This window comes from Berghia stephanieae, chromosome 4 (assembly GCF_034508935.2).
Source record: "Berghia stephanieae isolate SIO BIC M18660-M18661 chromosome 4, UCSD_Bste_1.3, whole genome shotgun sequence".
Classification (NCBI taxonomy): Eukaryota; Metazoa; Mollusca; class Gastropoda; order Nudibranchia; family Aeolidiidae; genus Berghia; species Berghia stephanieae.
The window spans coordinates 48,241,538-48,261,537 of NC_088363.1; the positions used below are offsets into that span (position 1 = coordinate 48,241,538).

General features: G+C 34.6%; 1 protein-coding gene across 2 annotated transcripts in view; it reads right to left on the bottom strand.

Moving 5' to 3' along the window:
• Positions 1 to 7,331: 7,331 nt before the first annotated feature.
• Positions 7,332 to 20,000, bottom strand: part of LOC144970733 (uncharacterized) — a 78,600-nt gene continuing 65,931 nt past the window's right edge. The window contains exons 1-7 of one of the 2 annotated variants that reach the window (XM_078910691.1): positions 16,418 to 16,546; positions 14,780 to 14,976; positions 13,652 to 13,750; positions 12,162 to 12,255; positions 11,205 to 11,384; positions 10,196 to 10,456; positions 7,332 to 7,731 (exon numbers count right to left, since the gene is read on the bottom strand). In XM_078910691.1, the coding sequence (XP_078766817.1) occupies positions 7,487 to 7,731; positions 10,196 to 10,456; positions 11,205 to 11,384; positions 12,162 to 12,255; positions 13,652 to 13,750; positions 14,780 to 14,890 (990 nt within the window). In that variant the 5' untranslated portion in view covers positions 14,891 to 14,976; positions 16,418 to 16,546 and the 3' untranslated portion in view covers positions 7,332 to 7,486. Of the gene's footprint in view, positions 7,732 to 10,195; positions 10,457 to 11,204; positions 11,385 to 12,161; positions 12,256 to 13,651; positions 13,751 to 14,779; positions 14,977 to 16,417; positions 16,553 to 17,894; positions 17,989 to 19,814; positions 19,914 to 20,000 lie in introns of those variants that run through there. The other variant, XM_078910690.1, reaches the window with a different exon arrangement.

The window sequence follows — 20,000 nt, forward strand, 5'->3', positions numbered from 1 at the left end:
ATTTTACTAATATTTCAATTTTCATTTTATTTTTGAAAGAGGGAGCTTTCTATTTTCAGAATTAGAGTTTTAACGGTGTTGTGTTTAAAAAAAATTATTATTATAATATAGCAATGTACTATTAACAAAACTTTTTGTCTCTCTATTATTCAATCATTGCCTTTGTTGGGTTTTTGTTTTATTTTGTTTGTTGGTATTTTTTCTTCATTTTATCGAAATTTCCCACAATGTCATTCGTTCATTGATGAGATTTGTAAAAATAAATAAATAATAACCATTGATTACGTTTTTAATTGTTATTTTACTTGCTCAGTTTATTTAAATTTTGATGATGATGATGATGATGATGATGATGATAATGATGAGGATGATGATGATGATGATTATTATTATTACTATTACAACTACTTCTGCTACTACTACTACTACTACTACTACTACTACTACTACTACTACTACTACTACTACTACTACTACTACTACTACTACTACTCTACGATTATTATTAATTATTATTATTATTATTATTATATTATTATTATTATTATTATTATTATTATTATTATTATTATTATTATTATTATGGTTATTATCATTATCATCATCATCATCGTATTTATGCTGATGGTGATGATAATGATGACGACGACGACAAATGATGGCATGCAACATAATATGGCTGGCTCATAATTGAATATATGCTAAGAAATAAATCAGTATAATTAACTTGAATTTTGGATGTAAATCGTGTTCATGTATTTTATTTTACAAATGATATTTGACTTTTCGACGCTAATCAATATTGAAATATTCAGACCTGCCTTCTTGAAAATGTTAAAATTCATAATGTCTAAGTGATAAAAACTGAAGTCGCCATATTTAATTTAGGAAACCAACAATTTACCCTCACAATGATTGAATAACAATTATTCAAAATCCTTAAGTTTTGCAGTCTGGCATCAACTTTCATTTTCAATAAGTTTTAATGGCTTAGAGCATAGAGATGCTCACCCAAAGTAAGCAGGGAGGCTCTTGCTGTGTCTTCTCTATCCCCCTATATCTGTTTTCCAATTTGCTTTCTGTGTTCGTCTTGGAATGCTGGGTGGGGATCCTACCTCCCATAGTGGGCATGGAGGTACATGCTGTGTCTTCTATCCGCCCATACCCGTTTTCCAATTGTTTCCTATCATTGTCTTGGAATGAGATTACTTAGTTTTGTCCTGATCCTTGCAGGAGTTCCTTGGCTGGAAGGGAAACAGTCGAATGTATATTTATAGTTTTGGGAGATGATATTTTTTCCTTGTAAATCATCTCTCTGTTATGCATTGTATTATGTTTAGTTGACATATTATATTATATGATTGTTAAACATTTGAGTGTATTCCTCTTAGTTGGGACCTGTGCTTGTGTCTGGATGAGACTTAGGTGATCTCAAACTAAGTACTTTGACTGTGTGCTCTTGGAATCTACATCTGTTCCCTATTTGAACCAATTCCCCTTTGTCTTACCTTTTCTTTTGTGCTTTAATTGTAATTCTAGAACTTTTTACTATCCCATTTTCTTCCTTTTTACTGGCGCTGATATGACCTTAATGTGTTGCAAGTGCCGTAAAACTCTTAAAAAAACAAAAAAAACAAAAAACGTCTTGGAATGAGATCACTTGGTTTTGTCCTGACACTGGCCGGAGTGCTTGCCTGGGAGGGAAACAGTCGAATGTATAGTTATAGTTTTGGGAGATTATGTTTATTTTACTTGTAAATCATCTCTCTGTTCTTTACTGTTATTTTAACATATGATTTGTAAATATTTGAGTGTGTTCCTCTTCGTGGGATCTTATGCTGGTGTCTGGGTGAGACTTTTAGGTGATCTCAAACTAAGTACAATGATAGTGTGCTCTTGGAATCTACATTTGTTCCATATTTGAACAATTTCCCCTATGTCTTACTTTTTCTTCAAGTCCTTTTAATTGTACATCTAGAATGTCTTTACTATTCCATTTTCTTCCTTTTTAGTGGCGCTGATAAGACCTAAATGTGTCGCAAGCGCCGCAGTTGTTTCCTCAAGTGATATTTCTGAACATTCTCATTTTGAATTCATTTACGGCATATGGCTCGCCCCAACATAATGCCGAGCTCGGAGGATGGGTCACATATTATATAGAGCATCGTCAAATAGCGCAAACATGTCTCAAGAGGAAAGTTTGTCTCTGTGGATTTGAAATACTTCAATAATAATGATAATAATAATAATAATAATAATAATAAAATAATAATAATAATAATAATAATATATAATAATAATAATAATAATAATAATAATAATAATAATAATAATAATAATAATAATAATAATAATATAATAATAATAATAATAATATAATAATAATAATAATAATAATAATAATAATAATAATAATAATATATAATAATAATAATAATAATATAATAATAATAATAATAATAATAATAATAATAATAATAATAATAATAATAATAAATAATAATAATAATAATAATAATAATAATAATAATAATAATAATAATAATAATAATAATAATAATAATAATAATATAATAATAATAATATAATAATAATAATAATAATAATAATAATAATAATAATAATAAATAATAATAATAATAATAATAATAATAATAATAATAATAATAATAATAATATATAATAATAATAATAATAATAATAATAATAATAATAATAATAATAATAATATATATAATAATAATATAATAATAATATAATATATATAATAATAATAATATATAATAATAATAATATAATAATAATATAATAATAATAATAATAAAATAATATATAATAATAATATATAATATAATAATATATAATAATATATATAATATAAATAATATAAAATGATATATGATATATATGAATGATAGATATGATGATGATGATGATGATGATAATAATAATAATAGTAATTTTGTGATCTTTGTTGTCCAGAGATTTTGAGTAATAGGAAACGATTGCCAAAGAAGTTAATATTATACTTTAATTGGTCCAAAAAGATGCGTACTTATTTGCAGGTCTGATTACTCAAATTATTATAGGCTCATTGTTATAATTATAATAGAAATACTCCCAAATTAACACAAACTATTGTCTATTCTACACAAGCCTTCAATTGCGTTCAGGTATCAGACCTAATATGTGCACGTAGGTCCAAAATTATAGACGCAAATCTTCCCTTTGAAGCAAAGTTCTCTGTTTGGCGGTTTGTTAATGGAAAAGGACCTTGCTCGAATCAGATCAGATTAACAGTATTGGATCTTGGGTTGTGGAACATTAGGTATTGGAATGGAAATCAAGAAGACGGTCAAAGAAAGGTGGAGGTCTGGGGAGGAGGAGCTGCAGAAGGAACTGAAGAAGAAAGAGGATGAGGAGGGGAACCAATCCACCTGTGACAAGATAAACACGACGTATTTCCTTGGCTACTCCTCTTGTTTAATTAATAAATTGGTAGGTTACGGGCCCCTTTAAACAAAGTCTCCCCCCCCCCCCCCCAATGAATTTAACTTAGTGCCTGATATCGGTCCATATTCAAGGGATGCGACTCATCAAATCAAGACGGACATGCTGCTTTTCCTGGGTTACCTCCCTTATTTAATTAACATTTTGATAGGTTATGGCCCCTTCTTTGGCACTTCCCAAAGAGTTATTTCCCATGGTATTTTGAAGGATGACTTAAATGTGATTACCTTCATTAAAGGGATGCAACTGATCCCTGACAAGATAAAGATGGCGTAATTGCTTAGTTATCCCTCTTGATTAATCAACAAATTGATAGGTTACGACCCCTTTTTCGGCACTTTGGAAAGAGTTATTTCCCATGAATTTAAAACGATGGCTTGAACAGCTTTACTTAAAGGGATGCAACCTATCTAGCCGAGATACACATGGAGTATTTCCTGGGTTATCCCTCTTCTTTAATTGACATTTTGATAGGTTATGGACCCTTTTTTGGCACCTCCGAAAGAGTTATTTCCCATGTATTTTGAAGAATGGCTTAAAAGTAATTGCCTTCATTAAAGGGATGCAACTTATCCCTGACAAGATAAATATGGTGTAATTGCTTGGTTCTCCCTCTTGATTAATCAACAAATTGATAGGTTACGACCCCTTTTTCGGCACTTTGGAAAGAGTTATTTCCCATGAATTTAAAACGATGGCTTGAACAGCTTTCCTTCAAGGGATACAACCCATCTAGCCGAGATGCACGTGGAGTATTTCCTGGGTTACCCCTCTTCTTTAATCTACAATGGGATTGGTTACAGTACCTTGTTCAGCACATTGGAAATGTATTTTCCCATGGCGATAGATTTTATTGAAGGGATATTACCTTTCCATGTTAAGATAAACAAGACGTATTTCTTGGGTTACCCTCTTCTTTGATTGACATTTTAAAGGGTTATGGCACCCTGGTCGACACTGTGGAGTCATTCATTTCCCATTAACTTTAGGATGATGAGTTAAATTGCAGGGATGCAACCTATTCATCGCGAGATGGACATGAAGTATTTATTTCATGGGCTACTTCTCTTAGTTAAATTACAATTTAAAAACCAAACTGAAAAAAAAACACACAAAAAACAATCCAAAAAAAAAAAATAAATAAATAAAAAACAAAAATCAAAAAAAAAAAAAAAATAAATAAAAACAACAAAGACAAAATAAAACAAACAAAAGAAAAAAAAATCAAAACAAAAATAAAATTTTAAAAAAGCAATTAAAAAACAAAAACAATAACAACACAAACAAAAAAACAAACAAACAAAAACAAAACAATTCGAACAACTACTGCATTAACTTTCAAGTGGTCCGTCGGGGTCTGAATACTTTATGTAGCTTGCTATACTCCTTAACGTCACTTCAACGCCAGTTTTAAACCAATGGCGATAGGAAGGATGATGATGGTCTGTACTCATTCACACTAGACAAAAGTCCCCCGAATGCCAGTCCTAAGTTTAGGATTATGTAATTAATTTTGTCCTCATGGCGACGATAAACACAAACAACACCAACAGTCGCCCCGTCACCACTTCATCATGAATTATCAGTCTCACCAATGTTTTCGTTGCCATCGTCATCGTCGCCTTCGCAAACATGAAGATAATATGCATAGTATTATAGTAGAGAGTTAACGATAACGAGTAAAATGTTCACTGTATGGTATGATTTATTGTATAAATGATAATGATAACAGCAATCATAGTGATGATGATGATGATGATGATGATGACGATGATGAACACGATAATAGTGATGATGATGATGATGACGACGATGATGATGAGGAAGATTATGATGATGATGATGATGATGATGATGATGATGATGATGATGATGGTAGTGGTGGTGGTGCTAATAATAATGATAATAACATTCATTAAAGATTGGGGCAAATTGTGCTAGGCTTTAAGGCAATTAAAAATAATAACATAATAGTTCTAAGGATACCAGTTATCACATAAAATTCTTTTTTTGTAAAGAAGAAACATAATTGTTTATCGTTCTCATCTTCACACACACACACACACACACACACAGACACACACACACACACATCATGCTCGTGTTATTGGATTTCTTTCTTTTGTTTTCTTTTTTTTCTTAACGTCAGGAATAAGAGACATTCAGAATTGCCGTCATGTTATTAGTCACGTTAAAAAAAACAAACATATATCTATTTTTTAAAAATATCTGCATATCCAATTTCTTTTTTTTAAATGTATTATTTTACAAATGTGTATTTTTTTCTTCAGAGTTTGGCACTTAACTCGTGCAGCTATAATGTGGTCTAGTGATATGACACCCGCTTCTGATCGGAAATCCCTGGGTTTGAGACTCGCTCAGCGTATAGTCGAGTCCTTGGAAAAGGCTCTTTACTCACATTTTCTCACCGTACTCAGGTGTAGAATGAGTACTTTGCCGTTAACAGCGTTGTCTCTGTCGGGAAAAAAATTGCAATATCGCCTAAATTTGATCCAGGTCAAGATTATGAAGTCAAAAAATCGAAAATCGAAAATAATTTTGACGTATTCTCTCTCTGTCTCTCTTGTCATCCCGTGTTATCCCGACAACAGATGAAACCATTAGTAACAGTATCCAGTATGTATGACAAGATCCGTGCAAGGACCATTTGGTCCTGACTTGGTCCATTTTGAAAACTGCCTGGTCATTTTTTGATCGAAGATGGTGTGTTCGTAGGGTATGCTTAACCCTCTCCTTACCAACTATATGAAAATCGTCACATTCGTTACGATACAACAACCAACATTTTTCTTCTTCAAATTTCTTTTGTACATAATAAAATTTAAAGAAAATGAACTGCGTGTTGTAGAGCATGTTTTGCTAAAGAAATTATTTATCGCAAGAATTTCACTGCTATGTATTATGTCTGAGGGATACAAAATCTATTTTTGTGTTAGCTGGGTGTCACGTTTTGGGGAAAATCCTGAAAATGGCTGGTAAGGAGAGAGCTAGAGTTAAAGCTTGTTTGTTCGTTTTTTATTTTGTTTTTAATGAGTTTTACGGCGTGTGTTAAACAGTAAATACAAATAATAATTCTATATTCCAAGAGCACATCATCCGTGTGCTATAGGAGGATGGACGAATGATCCCAGCCGGGCTTAAAGTTTCAAAATGGATAATATTTCAAATTATCATTTTTATTTTGGGCCAGATTGTTTATTCAAACAATTATTATTGACTATACAGAAGAGAACGCTTAAAATCAGCACGCTTAAAACGAATTGATTAATATAATCAATGAATGTTTGTGCCTCCTCACTTCCCCCTCTCTTGTTATATCCATAAAATCAAGAACTACTGATAGTAACAACTATTCATGGTTTCTGTGATTGTTCTTTATATCTCCTTATACTATATTAAAATAAAGAGATGTTTTGAAAGATAAAATTGATATCTGTGACCAACAGTTTGGATACAGTATTACGTAGGGTTGAACCAGATGCTTAGAATAGCCTTTTTAATGTAACATAAAATTGAGCTAAAATAAATGCCTTCACTAATAATTTCATAATATAATTTTAATTATTTTCACCAAATTATTAACTTGTATACTTTAAACCCGACGTGCACTTATTTGCAGGTCTCATGATCCAATTCATTACGGGCTCTTTGTTGTAATGGAAAACTTTAAAAGATGACGCAAAATATTGTCCATTACAACAATGTTAAATTAGGCCCATAATTACGTTCAGATGTCAGACCTGTTATATATATATATATATATATATATATATATATATATATATATATATATAATATATATATGTACTCGTCGTTTAAACTCAATTTTCTTGATTCAGCTCGCTTCGACATAACACCTTTATATCTCACTAAAAGTCATCGGTTTTGTTCTAGAAGCTCTAACAAAATCCGTCACTGCCTATCCCAGGTCCCTATTCACACCCGAGCCATAATATCAAACTTCGATTTCGCTGACGGACTCGAAGTCCTCGGAATACTGGCTGTGACTCATAAAACTGGGTTGTCTAGAGGATTGTCTGCTGGCCTCGCTGCTGTAGACCTGGGATCGATTCCTTTGCATTTGGTAGCCTGACCCAGGAGGCCTCGACATGCCCGTGGTGGAGGTGGACATGTCCGTGATTCCACGACTCCAGTCATCGCCTGGAAGGGTGGAGGCTTGAGTCTGGGTTTTGAGCTCTTCTGAAATGATGGAAGTACAAATGGTGGATTGAAAGGACAAATGGGCTACCTCGCTTTATCCTGTATCATAGTATTCTACCCCTCTCCTAAATAGTAATGCGTAATGATATCATGTTTGCAATAATAATATGTGACGTCAGATTATCAAGCGGAAATTTCACAAAAAATATGATTCTTTAAAAAGAAGTAGATCTATATGATTTAAATGTTTTTAAAGATGTCTTTTATTCAAAGATGACGAAATAGGACTCGATTGAGGGGTAGAATAAATGATTTATTACACGCTTGCGTTTTGGAATTCGAACTTTGTTCCCAACGCGCACTCGCAAGCTCGTGCAACGATTGGCAGCACGCCCGGAATTCCAAAAAGCAAGAGTCTAAGTAAGAATCGTATTATATCACATCATATTGAAACGTTTTTATTAAAAAGTAACGGACTAAGCAGAAAAAAAAGAAGAAGAAAGTCATCCAAAAAGCATCAGTCTGACTCAACGTGCCAGAAAAAAACAAAAAGGAAATGCAAGAAAAACTCATTCAAAAAATCTTTTTTTTTTTTTCAAATCAGCCTGCCTTGAGTTTCTGTTCTGTATTTAGAGGAAATAGGGGGATAGAAAAAAAAAACGCGAGCTTGTATATAGGGCAATATCCACTAAACGTGCTCAAAGCGCTTTACAAAGACACGAGTGACATCCTGCCCACCTTGCGAGGTGTAAAGACCCCACCTTGGTGTTTTTGATAGTATTTCCATGACAACAATGAGACCGCAACAATTCAAGATGTCGGACTCGTTAAGAAGTACACGTTGGTTAAAGACTAAAAGCATTAACTCCTGTAAGTGCTTTTGATGAGAAGAAATAATAAGAATGATTAATAGCAAAAATCAATTAATGTTTACCCTTCATAACTATTATATTATTTAGAAAATTCTATGAATTATTTAAAACAATCATAACTATTATATTATTTAGAAAATTCTATAAATTATTTAAAACAATGTTTTCCAGAAATTACTTCAGACGCCATTAAACCTCCTTCGCTAAAACTATATGTATATCGAGGTTAGGGTGCAAAACTATCGTATCGTAAAAACGAAACTTTTCAGGAGAGACCAAAAAAAAAATGTTTCAAATTCATAATAATCCTTGGATAAGCGTGAAATTTACTATACTAGCTTATGTAAAAAGTGACGAGAAAAACGATGGTAGCCTTTTTTAAACCGTGGATTATTGCATGGATTCAAAAAAGATGTCTGGAACATGTTGCGGCTATGTGGTCTAGTGTTATGAGGACTTTCGGATCGGAAGCTCCTGGGTTCGAGCCTCGCTCGGCGCATAGTTGAGTCCTTGGAAAAGACTCTTTATTCACATTCTCTCACCGTACTCAGGGCGTTAACAGCCTTGTCTCTGTCAGAAAAAAAATGTATTATCGGCTAACAGGCATTATGTCTCGTTCTTTATGATACGTGTTGCTGTTGGTCAGGGACCCTTTGTAAAGGGCTTTGAGCACGTTTAGTGGATCTTGCGCTATATAAAAGCTCAACTTTAAGCTCAACACGTTGCCAAATCGGAGAAACTGCTTTGTCAAGAACCACTCCAACCCCATGTAAACGTGCTGGTGGCAAAAGAACTCAGATAAACCTGGAGACGATCCACGGATGAAGAGCTGAAAGAGGCTGCTGGCCTAACCTGGAATAAAATCGGCGTCGCTGAAGCCGACAGACAGAAATGAAAGTCCTTGGTAGATGCCTTATGTGCCCCATGGCTCGATGAGGAATAGGTAAGAAAGGAAACCTCTTTTATTCAAAGATCATCCACTTTTTAAGGTTAAAAGTTTTCATTTGAACAACTGGCAGAGTTTGCTGAATCAAACTTGGCTTGGACTTTTAAAAAAAATGATAGAAAGTAGCCATACGAGTTTTTTTTTAAAATAATAGAATTATGGAATAGTCCAGCGGTGGTTGGGTAGCTGGGCCTGATATATTTGACAGAAAGTACTTTGTGAAGACTAAAGTCCTATCAAAAGGAGAGCACGCAACTGTTATTGTCCGTTTCACATTATAGAACGCGGGATAAACTCTGGCTCCACGGGCCTATTGGCTCTGAAGGACTACTGAACCTGAATAGGATAGTCTACTTGTTTTTAAAACCGTATAAAAATCTATTGTATATTGTAGTTTTTCATAGTAAGAAGATGATTGCAAAGCTTTAAGGTGATAACAGAGCTAGGATAAAGGGACATGTCATGCATGAACAGCTAAGGGTTGATGAACATTCAAGCGCTAAGAGTATATTTAGCGGATACTGCTCTATATAAAAGCTCAATTTATTTTTAATAGCCTTGATTCATCCCACAGGAAAAGTCCATTTAAGTATATATCTCGAAAAAAACAAACAAACAAAACACAACAAAACCCGAGGTGACCCAGGCGAGGTGTAGGTGGTGATGCTGATGACGATGCTTATACCTGCTTTTGATACTGTCGACTTCTCGGGTTTCATAATTGGCTCTGCAACCTTCTTCTTATCATTCCTCTGATTCACAGGCGTGTTGTCTGTAGGTTTGGCAGATTTGTTGTGTGTTGACACGTCCGTGTTCGATGACGCCATCGTGTGCTGTGTTCCACCTACACCGGTCCTCGCGTTGATGATGGCCGGTGGTTTGAGAGTGGAGGGCGATTCGTTCATTTCTGGAACACTATCCAATGTCCCCAGCCGATGTCGTATGCCTGGTATAAGACAGAACAAATTAATATGAAATATTAGACTTAGGGTTTTTATGCTTTTTCCTCTTCCTTTTTTCGAACATATGGTTATGTATTGATGACATAGGTCTAGTTAAATTACGCATAACATCCGCCAGCCGGAAATAACGTACAAACATTAAAAAAAACTATGTGTAACCTCAAAGGTTTATAGTCTGATTGATATACTTTAGTGATAACTAATTATTAAAATTGCTGTCTAAAAACATTATCAAAGAGCTTCAATTTCGTTTCATCTATAATGGGAATGCCTTTGTTGGCGATTTGTCCCTTAGTTGTGTCCCTCCAACTTTGTTGTGAACAACAAGTTCCATTTCATACAGCGTTAGGTGTTATTTTAGCACGTTTACAGTACGTGCCATTACCTGACACTAGGTACTAATTAAATTTATTTCTGGGTCGAGTGGGGAAATGTATAGAGAGTGTCTTTCCAGACATCACAACGCCAACAAGTGGGAGAATTTTATAGTAGTTTATTACTGAGGTGCTGTTTTTCAGGTCGTTTTCTTTGTCGAAATAAAAAACAACATTATATCGCCTTACAAGCGTCATGACTCGTCCTAAATGTTAGGTGGTGCTGTTGGCTAGGGACTCCTTGTAAAGTGCTTTAAGCACGTTAGTGGATATTGCGCTATATACATGCTCATTATCTAAAATGTAAAATATATTGAAGTGTGCGTCTAAATAGTGCTCTCCCTCTATTCTTACTGACCTTTCATACTGTCCATGGTATTGAGTCTATCTCGGACACTGACCAGACTCATGCCACAGACGTCCGTACAGCCTGGAGAGTCCTTGGGGACACGCCCACAACAGTTGTATTTCCGGTTCTTCTTGAGCCACACCCCGGGGTGATAACGAGGCTGGAGGAACACGTTGTTTCTTGCTGCCTCTGGATTGGATGTTGTCAAATTTAGCTTTTGTTAGTGTATTATTAAGATATACACAATAAGAAAGTTAAAAGGGAGAGAAAAGGCAGATCTAAGAACAACTGTCGGCGTGCTCTGTCTGAGACTAACAAAATCCCAAGGTGACAAAGGTAAAAAAAAAAAAAATTACAAAATAGTAAATATTTGCAAATTAAAATAGAAAAATGAAAACTATAGCTCAAAAATTAATCAAACAAACAATCAAACGAACAAAACAAAACAAAGAAAATTTTATCAAACAAACAAATAAAAAAAACAAAGAGAAAAAAACAAACAAAACAAAACAAAAAAAAAACAAAAAAAACAAAAACAAGCAAACACAAAAACAAAACAAAGACAAAAACAAACAAACAAACAAACAAAACAAACAAAAACAAAAACAGTACAACAAAAGCAAAGCAAACTTACGACTGACTAGTCTATATCAGTGAAAGAAAAATCTCATACAACGTCCGGGTAAAGAAAAATGGTTTAATTTCATGTAAAAATAAAATCCAAAAGCCAAATGGAAGCAACGATGAAATAATATAGGGAAAAGGAGAGAAAGAGAGTGAGAAAGAAAGAAAGAAAGACAAACAATGTGACACTAACATAGGCTAATCCGGCGTGTACTTATTTGTATGTCGTTTGGTTATCAGATGGTTATCTGCTAATAATATGTGTAATGTAGCCAAGACCATTGGTTGGCGTGATGGTGATAACTAGGTAACATTTCACAAAGAACAGGAAGACCTCTCTACCTTTTTTAATGGCCGCCACCCATGAATTCCGCTCCAGATCCGAATCGGCCACAACATACAGGTGATACAGCTGGTCATCATCGAAGTACAACACCTAGAAATGATCAAAGTATGTGCAGAACTGTTAACAAAGACAGCCTTTCACACATGGTATTTATTCATATATTTATTATATTATAATATATATATATATATATATATATATATATATATATATATATTATAAAAGAGAGAGAGAGAGAGAGAGAGAGAGAGAGAGAGAGAGAGAGAGAGAGAGAGAGAGAGAGAGAGCAAGAGAGAGATTGTTTGTTTTTAAGGGTTTTACGGCGCTTGCAACACATTAAGGTCATATCAGCGCCAGTAAAAAGGGAGAAAATGGGAAAGTAAAAAGTTCTCGAATTACAATTAAAAGCGTCCAAGAAAAATGAAGACAAAAGGGGAATTAGTTCAAATAGGAAACAGATGTAGATTCCAAGAGCACACTATCAAAGTAATTAGTTAGAGATCACCTAAAAGTCTCATCCAGACACAAGCACAGGTCCCCACTAAGAGGAATACACTCAAATATTTACAAATCATATATAATATGTATACAAAACATAATACAGTGCATAAATGGGAGACGATTTACAAGGAAAAAAATATCATCCCCCAAAACTAACTACACATTTGACTGTCTCCCTCTTAGCCAGGATATCTGGCCAGGGGTAGGACAAAACCAAGTAATCTCATTCCAAGACAAAGACAGAAAGCAAGTTGGAATACAGATATAGGGGGATAGAAGACACAGTATGTACCTCCCTGCCCACTATGGGAGGTCAGGAACCCCACCCAAGCAAGAGAGAGAGAGAGAGAGAGAGAGAGAGAGAGAGAGAGAGAGAGAGAGAGAGAGAGAGAGAGAGAGAGAGAGAGAGAGAGGTGTATATTGGTGTGCAAGAATCTATCGAGTTCTCGACTATTTAAGGAGCTTGAATTATATTTTTATTCACATCCCTCATTCTTATTTGCCTACAACGTTGTTCCCCCCCCCCCCCCTCACTGTGTCATCAGGGCGGAATGAAATGAAAAAAAAAAGTATAATGTTGCCGTCCGTTAAACTCTACAGACACAAAGACAAAATCCAGATCAGTGAGCTCTAGAGCTCGGAAAGATGACAACAAAGCATGCGCGATTATGTGGTCCTGAGGTATGACACTCGATTTCGGAATGGACGGTCCTGGGTTTGAGCCTCGCTCGGCGCATAATTGAGTCCTTGGAAAAGGCTCTTTACTCAACGTACTCGGGTGTAAAATGAGTGCCTTGCCGTTAACAGAGTTGACTCTGTCCGATTAATATTGTAATATCGCTTAACAGGCGTCATGTCACGTCCTACATGATAAGTGTTGCTGTTGGCCAGGGACCCCTTGTAAAGCGCTTTGAGCACGTTTAGTGGATATTGCGCTATATAAAAACTCAATTTTTAAAAAAAAAGCATAAGAGAACGGACCCACCTGAAAGACGTTTTTGTGTTCGTCAAGCATCCCGTCCTGGACGATTTCTACAGACCACAAATCAACCAATGGGATGGCTGCTTTCAATTCACCTCGGTCCTGTGCATAGAAACGGAAACTTTACTTTCATTTTAAAACGAGATGCCATTCAATTACTTTAAGACTACGTGCATATAATGTTTGCAGGTCTGACAACAGAACACAATTATGGACTTGTTGAACTTGACAATATTTTGGGTTAGTTTGAGAGTATTTTTACTACAACGACTGAGTCCAAAACAAGTTGAGTTATCTAACCTGCAAGTAAATACACGTCACTGCGAAAAAGTTCAATATGATTATCCAAATAAAAACGTTCAGATAAATTACGATAATAATAATAAAATTTCAAAAACTGTTAAATTGTTGGCCATCGTGGTTTTACGTCAAATAAAGAGTTTTTTTTTCCTTTCTGCTGAGTTGAAATAAACCCCAATTTTAAAGTTACCCTTGGCCACAATGAATTCTTTTTTTTTTTTGGATAAAAAATGTACTATAATATTTAAAACACTTACTTAAAACCGGTATCTGACTAATCGAAGTACTACAATAAAAACTCCAGAAAGAAACCAAAAAAAAAAAAAATAAAATAAAATAAAATAAAATAAAATAAAATAAAACTGTTTACGTATATTATATTAAACACGTGATATTTATATTGAGTACTTAATCAAAACAATAAAAAGCAAGGATGTATTTTCAAAAAGTGAGCGATGCTAATTAATGACGATAATAACAGCAGCAACAACTGAAACAATAATAATAATAATAATAATAATAATAATAATAATAATAATAATAATAATAATAATAATAATAATAAAATAATAATAATAATATAACAATAATAATATTAATAATGATAATAATGATAATCACGATAATAATGATTACTCGTCTTTTAGTGACATTCTGATTCAGATACATTCTCTCCAAATAAAGCATCCAAACTTAACCCAAGTTTTTTACTATTTTGGACTATAAATTCTATCTTTAGCATCTAAACCACCCCGACATAATACCGTATTGATGCGATGGTTTACAAATGTTGTGAGCTGAAATTGAGAGTATGAAGGCCAAACTACTCACCTCAAGATAGCCCGTGTAGAAAGCCAAGCATTCTTTGTCCAGCGTAAAGACACGTTTTTGGTAATTGTCCGAGCTGAAGAACGTACTTTTGTTTTGTGACCTTTTCAACATGCACCCGACCTTCAACTCTGGTGGTGACCTTGCCCTTTGTTATGCAGTGACGCTAACGTTGAGGTCAGCACTGCACAACTTCATATCTGTTAAAGAATCCGCGAAAATTATTCAAATATTAGACTTTTAGAAGTTGTAGACCCAAGGAGCTGAAATTAATCCAAGATTTTGTACCGTGAAAACAGTAAAATGTATTAATTTCCAAGCTCAAAGGGACCACCAACCACCTAGTATTTCCGCCAGATCTAAATTAGACTCAGCCATTTAATCAGTGCAGGATGAAATACATGCTAGTAGCTGTTGAAAAAAAATAATTAAGGATTACATATTGAAGGATTGTAATAAAATGGATACGTGTTGCTTTAATTTTAGAGCTCAATTTTACATCTGTCAAAGCATACGTACACATATTTCCAGGTCTGGTGACTGAATTCAACTATGGGATTGATTTACCATTATTATACCGGATGCAGACCTGCCTACTTGAAAAGTTAAACATTTTTAGGTTTTAGGAGACAGAAATTGTTTGGCTACAGTTAAATTTACAGATGTAATAATTTACCCTCGCAAAGATAAAATAACCGTTCAAGATTCTTAGTATTATATACTCTGTCATAAACTTTTATTTTTAATAAGTTTTATTGACTTAGAGATGCTCACGAAGTTTTGAAATTGGAGCCAAAATTTAAATGTCGTAATTCTACGAATTTTTTGTGGTAGTAGACAGGTCTGCGGATGAAAGTTTTCGTTGGCTTGAAAATATTTTCATTACAACAATGAGACTATAACAATTTAGTTTATCAGACCTGCAAACAAATGACACGTTTGTCCAGGTCTTCAGTCCAGCAACTTAGACTACGGCGCGGCGCCTTTTACTGTGGTCTGTGATCCTTTAAGTTTTTGGTTATCCCAAATCCACACACACACACACACACACACACACACACACACACACACAAATAGGTTAATGAATAAATAAAACTTAAACAAAAGTATGAACCTTGATTTAGGGCAATATATACTAATAAATATTCTCAATAAAAAAAAAAAAAATCCCTTTATTCATTCGAAAGGGAAAATTTGTCTCTAGGGTCTATTCCAAAGGAAGAGTGCAATAACCCAGGCGTCAGCCGCAGTGCAGCGCCGCAAATTGAGCTAGGCCGAGGTGACTTGCAGCGCACAGCGCAGCGACGGGTGATCGAACTCGGTACCTTTCGTGTAGGAAGCAAAGACCATACCGCTGAACCAGGTTGCCCCCTAAGCGATATACAAGGGGTCCCAAGCCAACAGCAACATGTAGAACGAAATGTGACGTCAATAAAGCGATATCATAGCGATATTCGACATAGACGACGCTGTGTTAACGGTCAAGTACTCATTATACACATGAGTGCTGTGAGGGAATGTGTGTAAAGATCCTTTCGCAGTGACTCAACTTCATGAAACAAGACTCAATCTTCTCAAAAAAACAAAAACAAAAGCATTTGTTTCAATTCAAATTATATAATTCTGTAACTAATTGCTTACCAGGTTGTGTAATAACCCTCCGACAGCCTTCACTGTGTTTGTTGCCATCCTGGCAACACGTCCAGGACTTTGCATCCTTGGACCAGATACCGATATGATAGCTGGGCAGGAACTCGGCACCGTTCTTTATAGCCTCTGGGAGGTTAGAGTATAATAATAATAATAATAATAATAATAATAATAATAATAATAATAATAATAATGATGATGATGATGATGATGATGATGATGATGATGATGATGATGATGATGATGATGATGATGATGATGATGATGATGATGATGATGATGATGATGATGATGATGATGATGAATAATGATGATGATGATGATAATAATAATAATAATAATAATATAATAAAAAATAATAATAATAATAATATATAATAATAATAAATAATAATAATAATAATAATAATAATAATAATAATAATAATAATAATAATAATAATAATAATAATAAAAAAATAAAGATAATAATAATAATAATAATAATGATGATGATGATGATGATGATGATGATGATGATGATGATGATGATGATGATGATGATGATAATAATAATAATAATAAAAATAGTAATTTATACAGCGCCTATTCTATATACAAACAGCTCTAGGCGCTTTTTCAATACAAATATCAATGCTACAATTACAGTCATATATCTACATGCTCAAGACGGTCATAAATAATCTATAAAACGAAAATTGGCTTTAATCTATCAAATATTTCCTCCTCATTATATTCAATTCAGTTACTAACTAGTTCTTCAAAGGATTATGGCTCATGGAGCGAGAGCTTATTCTAGTTTCAGTAGCGTTGGACAGACAGTAATAATTTCTCTTCACCCTTTGGATATGACGTAGTCTATTGCAAAGTACAGAAGGAAAGAAAGTAACGTCGCTCACCTCTTTTTTAAATTGTTTTAGACGGCCATTTTAATGATTAGTTCTCTCTAAAATTGTATCAATCAGACTATAAACGTTTAAGTTTACACATAGTTTTGTGTGTTGGGACGTATATCCGGCTGGTGGATGTTGTGAGTAGTTTATCTAAACGCATAGCTATGTAATCATTGATGTGTGAAAAGAAGGGTCAGATTAGGATTGCAACAGGAACCGAGACAGTTCTGTCAGGTTGTGAGACAAGAGATCCACCAATTATGCAATCAGGACCACATTACTACACTCATCGTTTTCTTGACCAGTTAAGCTTAAAATTGACCTTTCAGCATCTTGTTCATCCCGAAATAATACCGTTTTGAGACGATGGGCCCCCCCCCCCCCCCAATAATTTTGTCTGTGTGTGTGGTGGGGGGGGGGGTGGGGTGGGGTGGGGGCGAGGTCGAGGGGGTCGGTGACAGACACGACGATTTTGAATCAAAAATAAAAAAGAAAAGAAAAAGAGAAATAAATGGCCACACTGAAAAAGGCGAGTTGTCAGTGTAGGTCACTATGGTATTTATATAACGCTTTACCTCTTTTGGTGGTCCTGATCCAGGCATCACGTGATTCTTTGCTATTGGCGATGACGTAAAGATGGAAAAGCTCGTATTCATCGTAGTATCCTACCTGTTGTGGAATGGGTGGGGTGAGGTAAATAACGAAATTTACACGTTTATTGTATTGCCTGATCGACTTGTTTTGTTTTTTGTTTTGTTTTTAAGCGTTTTACGGCGCTTGCAACACATTAAGGTCATATCAGCGCCAGTAAAAAGGAAGAAAATGGGATAGTAAAAAGTTATAGAATTACAATAAAGCATCCAAGAAAAGGGAAGACATAGGGGAATTGGTTCAAATAAGAAACAGGTGTAGATTCCAAAAGCACTCTATCAAAGTACTTAGTTTGAGATCACCAAAAGTTTCATCCAGACACAAGCACAGGTCCCGGCTAAGAGGAACACACTCAAATGTTTTACAAATCATATATAATATAAAGAAAGCATAATACAGTGCATAACAGAGAGATGATTTACAATGAAAAAAATATCATCTCCCAAAACTAACTATACATTCGGCTGTTTCCCTCTCAGCCAGGGTATCCGGCCAGGGCCAGGACAAAACCAAGTAATCTCATTCCAAGGCAAAGACAGCAAGCATGTTGGAAAACAGACATAGGGGGATAGAAGACACAGTATGTACCTCCCTGCCCACTATGGGAGCCTGATCGACTTGAAATAGATAACTGGTTAATCATAAGCGTGTGTACGGGGAATTTTCATATTGATTAATTAATCAAACTCAATGCGCATTGAAATCTATTCTTTATCCCGCAGTAGATCACATCTTTAAAAAAATCTTATATGAGTCCACAGTTTTTAAAAAAATAAATAATATATTTGAGAGGTATTTTGAAAAAGGAGTTTTTAGAAGTTTTAATCCGCTTGCGACACATTTTTATGAGTCCACAGTTTTAAAAAAAATAAATAATATATTTGAGAGGTATTTTGAAAAAGGAGTTTTTAGAAGTTTTAATCCGCTTGCGACACATTTAGGCCAATTCAATGACTAAAATAAAAGGGGGGGAGAAAAAATACTGAAATATATAAAAGGACGGCTCCAAATAACTATAAATCAATCACTGCTTTATTCTCAGTCTTCAAATACCTAATAAAAAGTAAGACTAAGTCCGTATTAACAATCTATCCTAGTACAAAGACCTAAAAGACCAGGACGAATTTGGTAAGCAGTTTTCATATTTTTGACAATAAGTTCACTTATCAACAGCTATAATATTTTCAAAAAAGTAGTCCTTCAGAGCCATGAGGCCCATGGAGCCGAAGTTAATCCCGGTTTCTATAGCGTGAAACGGACAATAGCACTTGCTTGCTACCCTTTGGATATGACGCTAGTCTAATCGCAGAGTGCTTTCCATCGGTTCAAACAGACCCAGCTACCAACCCACTACTGGGTCGACAGGTGGTAAGAAAAAAAATTATCGACTTAACCAAGGAGCGAACTTGATGACACTTTTGCGTGTGAAGCGAGAGCTCTACCAACTGAGCTATCGGGACCCCTGTGTGTGTGTTTGTAAAAGTCTATTTGTACGTGTGTGTTTGTGTGTGTGTGTGTTTACGTGTGTGTGTGTTTGTGTATGTGTGTGTGCGTGTTTCTATGTGTGTGTGTGTGTAAATGTCGCATGTGTGTATGTGTGTTTGTATGTGTTTGTATTTGTGTGAGTTTGTATGTGTGTGTGTGTGTGTGCATTTGTGTGTATGTGTGTGTTTGTATGACAGTGTGTGTATAAGTGTGTGTTTGTATATGTGTGTGTTTGTATATAATGGTGTGTGCTTGAATGTGTGTGCGTTTGTATGTATCTGTGTTTGTATAAATGTGTGGAATTTGTGTGTGTGTGTGTGTGTGTGTGTTTGTGTGTGAGTGTGTCTGTGTGTTCCTACCTGAAAAGCAGTATTTCCTTTGGTGTCCTCATCAAGCTCCACCGGTTCCACCGTGACGACACACGACAGGTGAACTCGACCCCTCTCGTTGGATTTTATCTAGATAAATCAATATATTATAACTTGATTAGTTAAAAAAATAAATAGATAAAGAATTGTCATTACCCTGCGGGAAGAACAAAATAT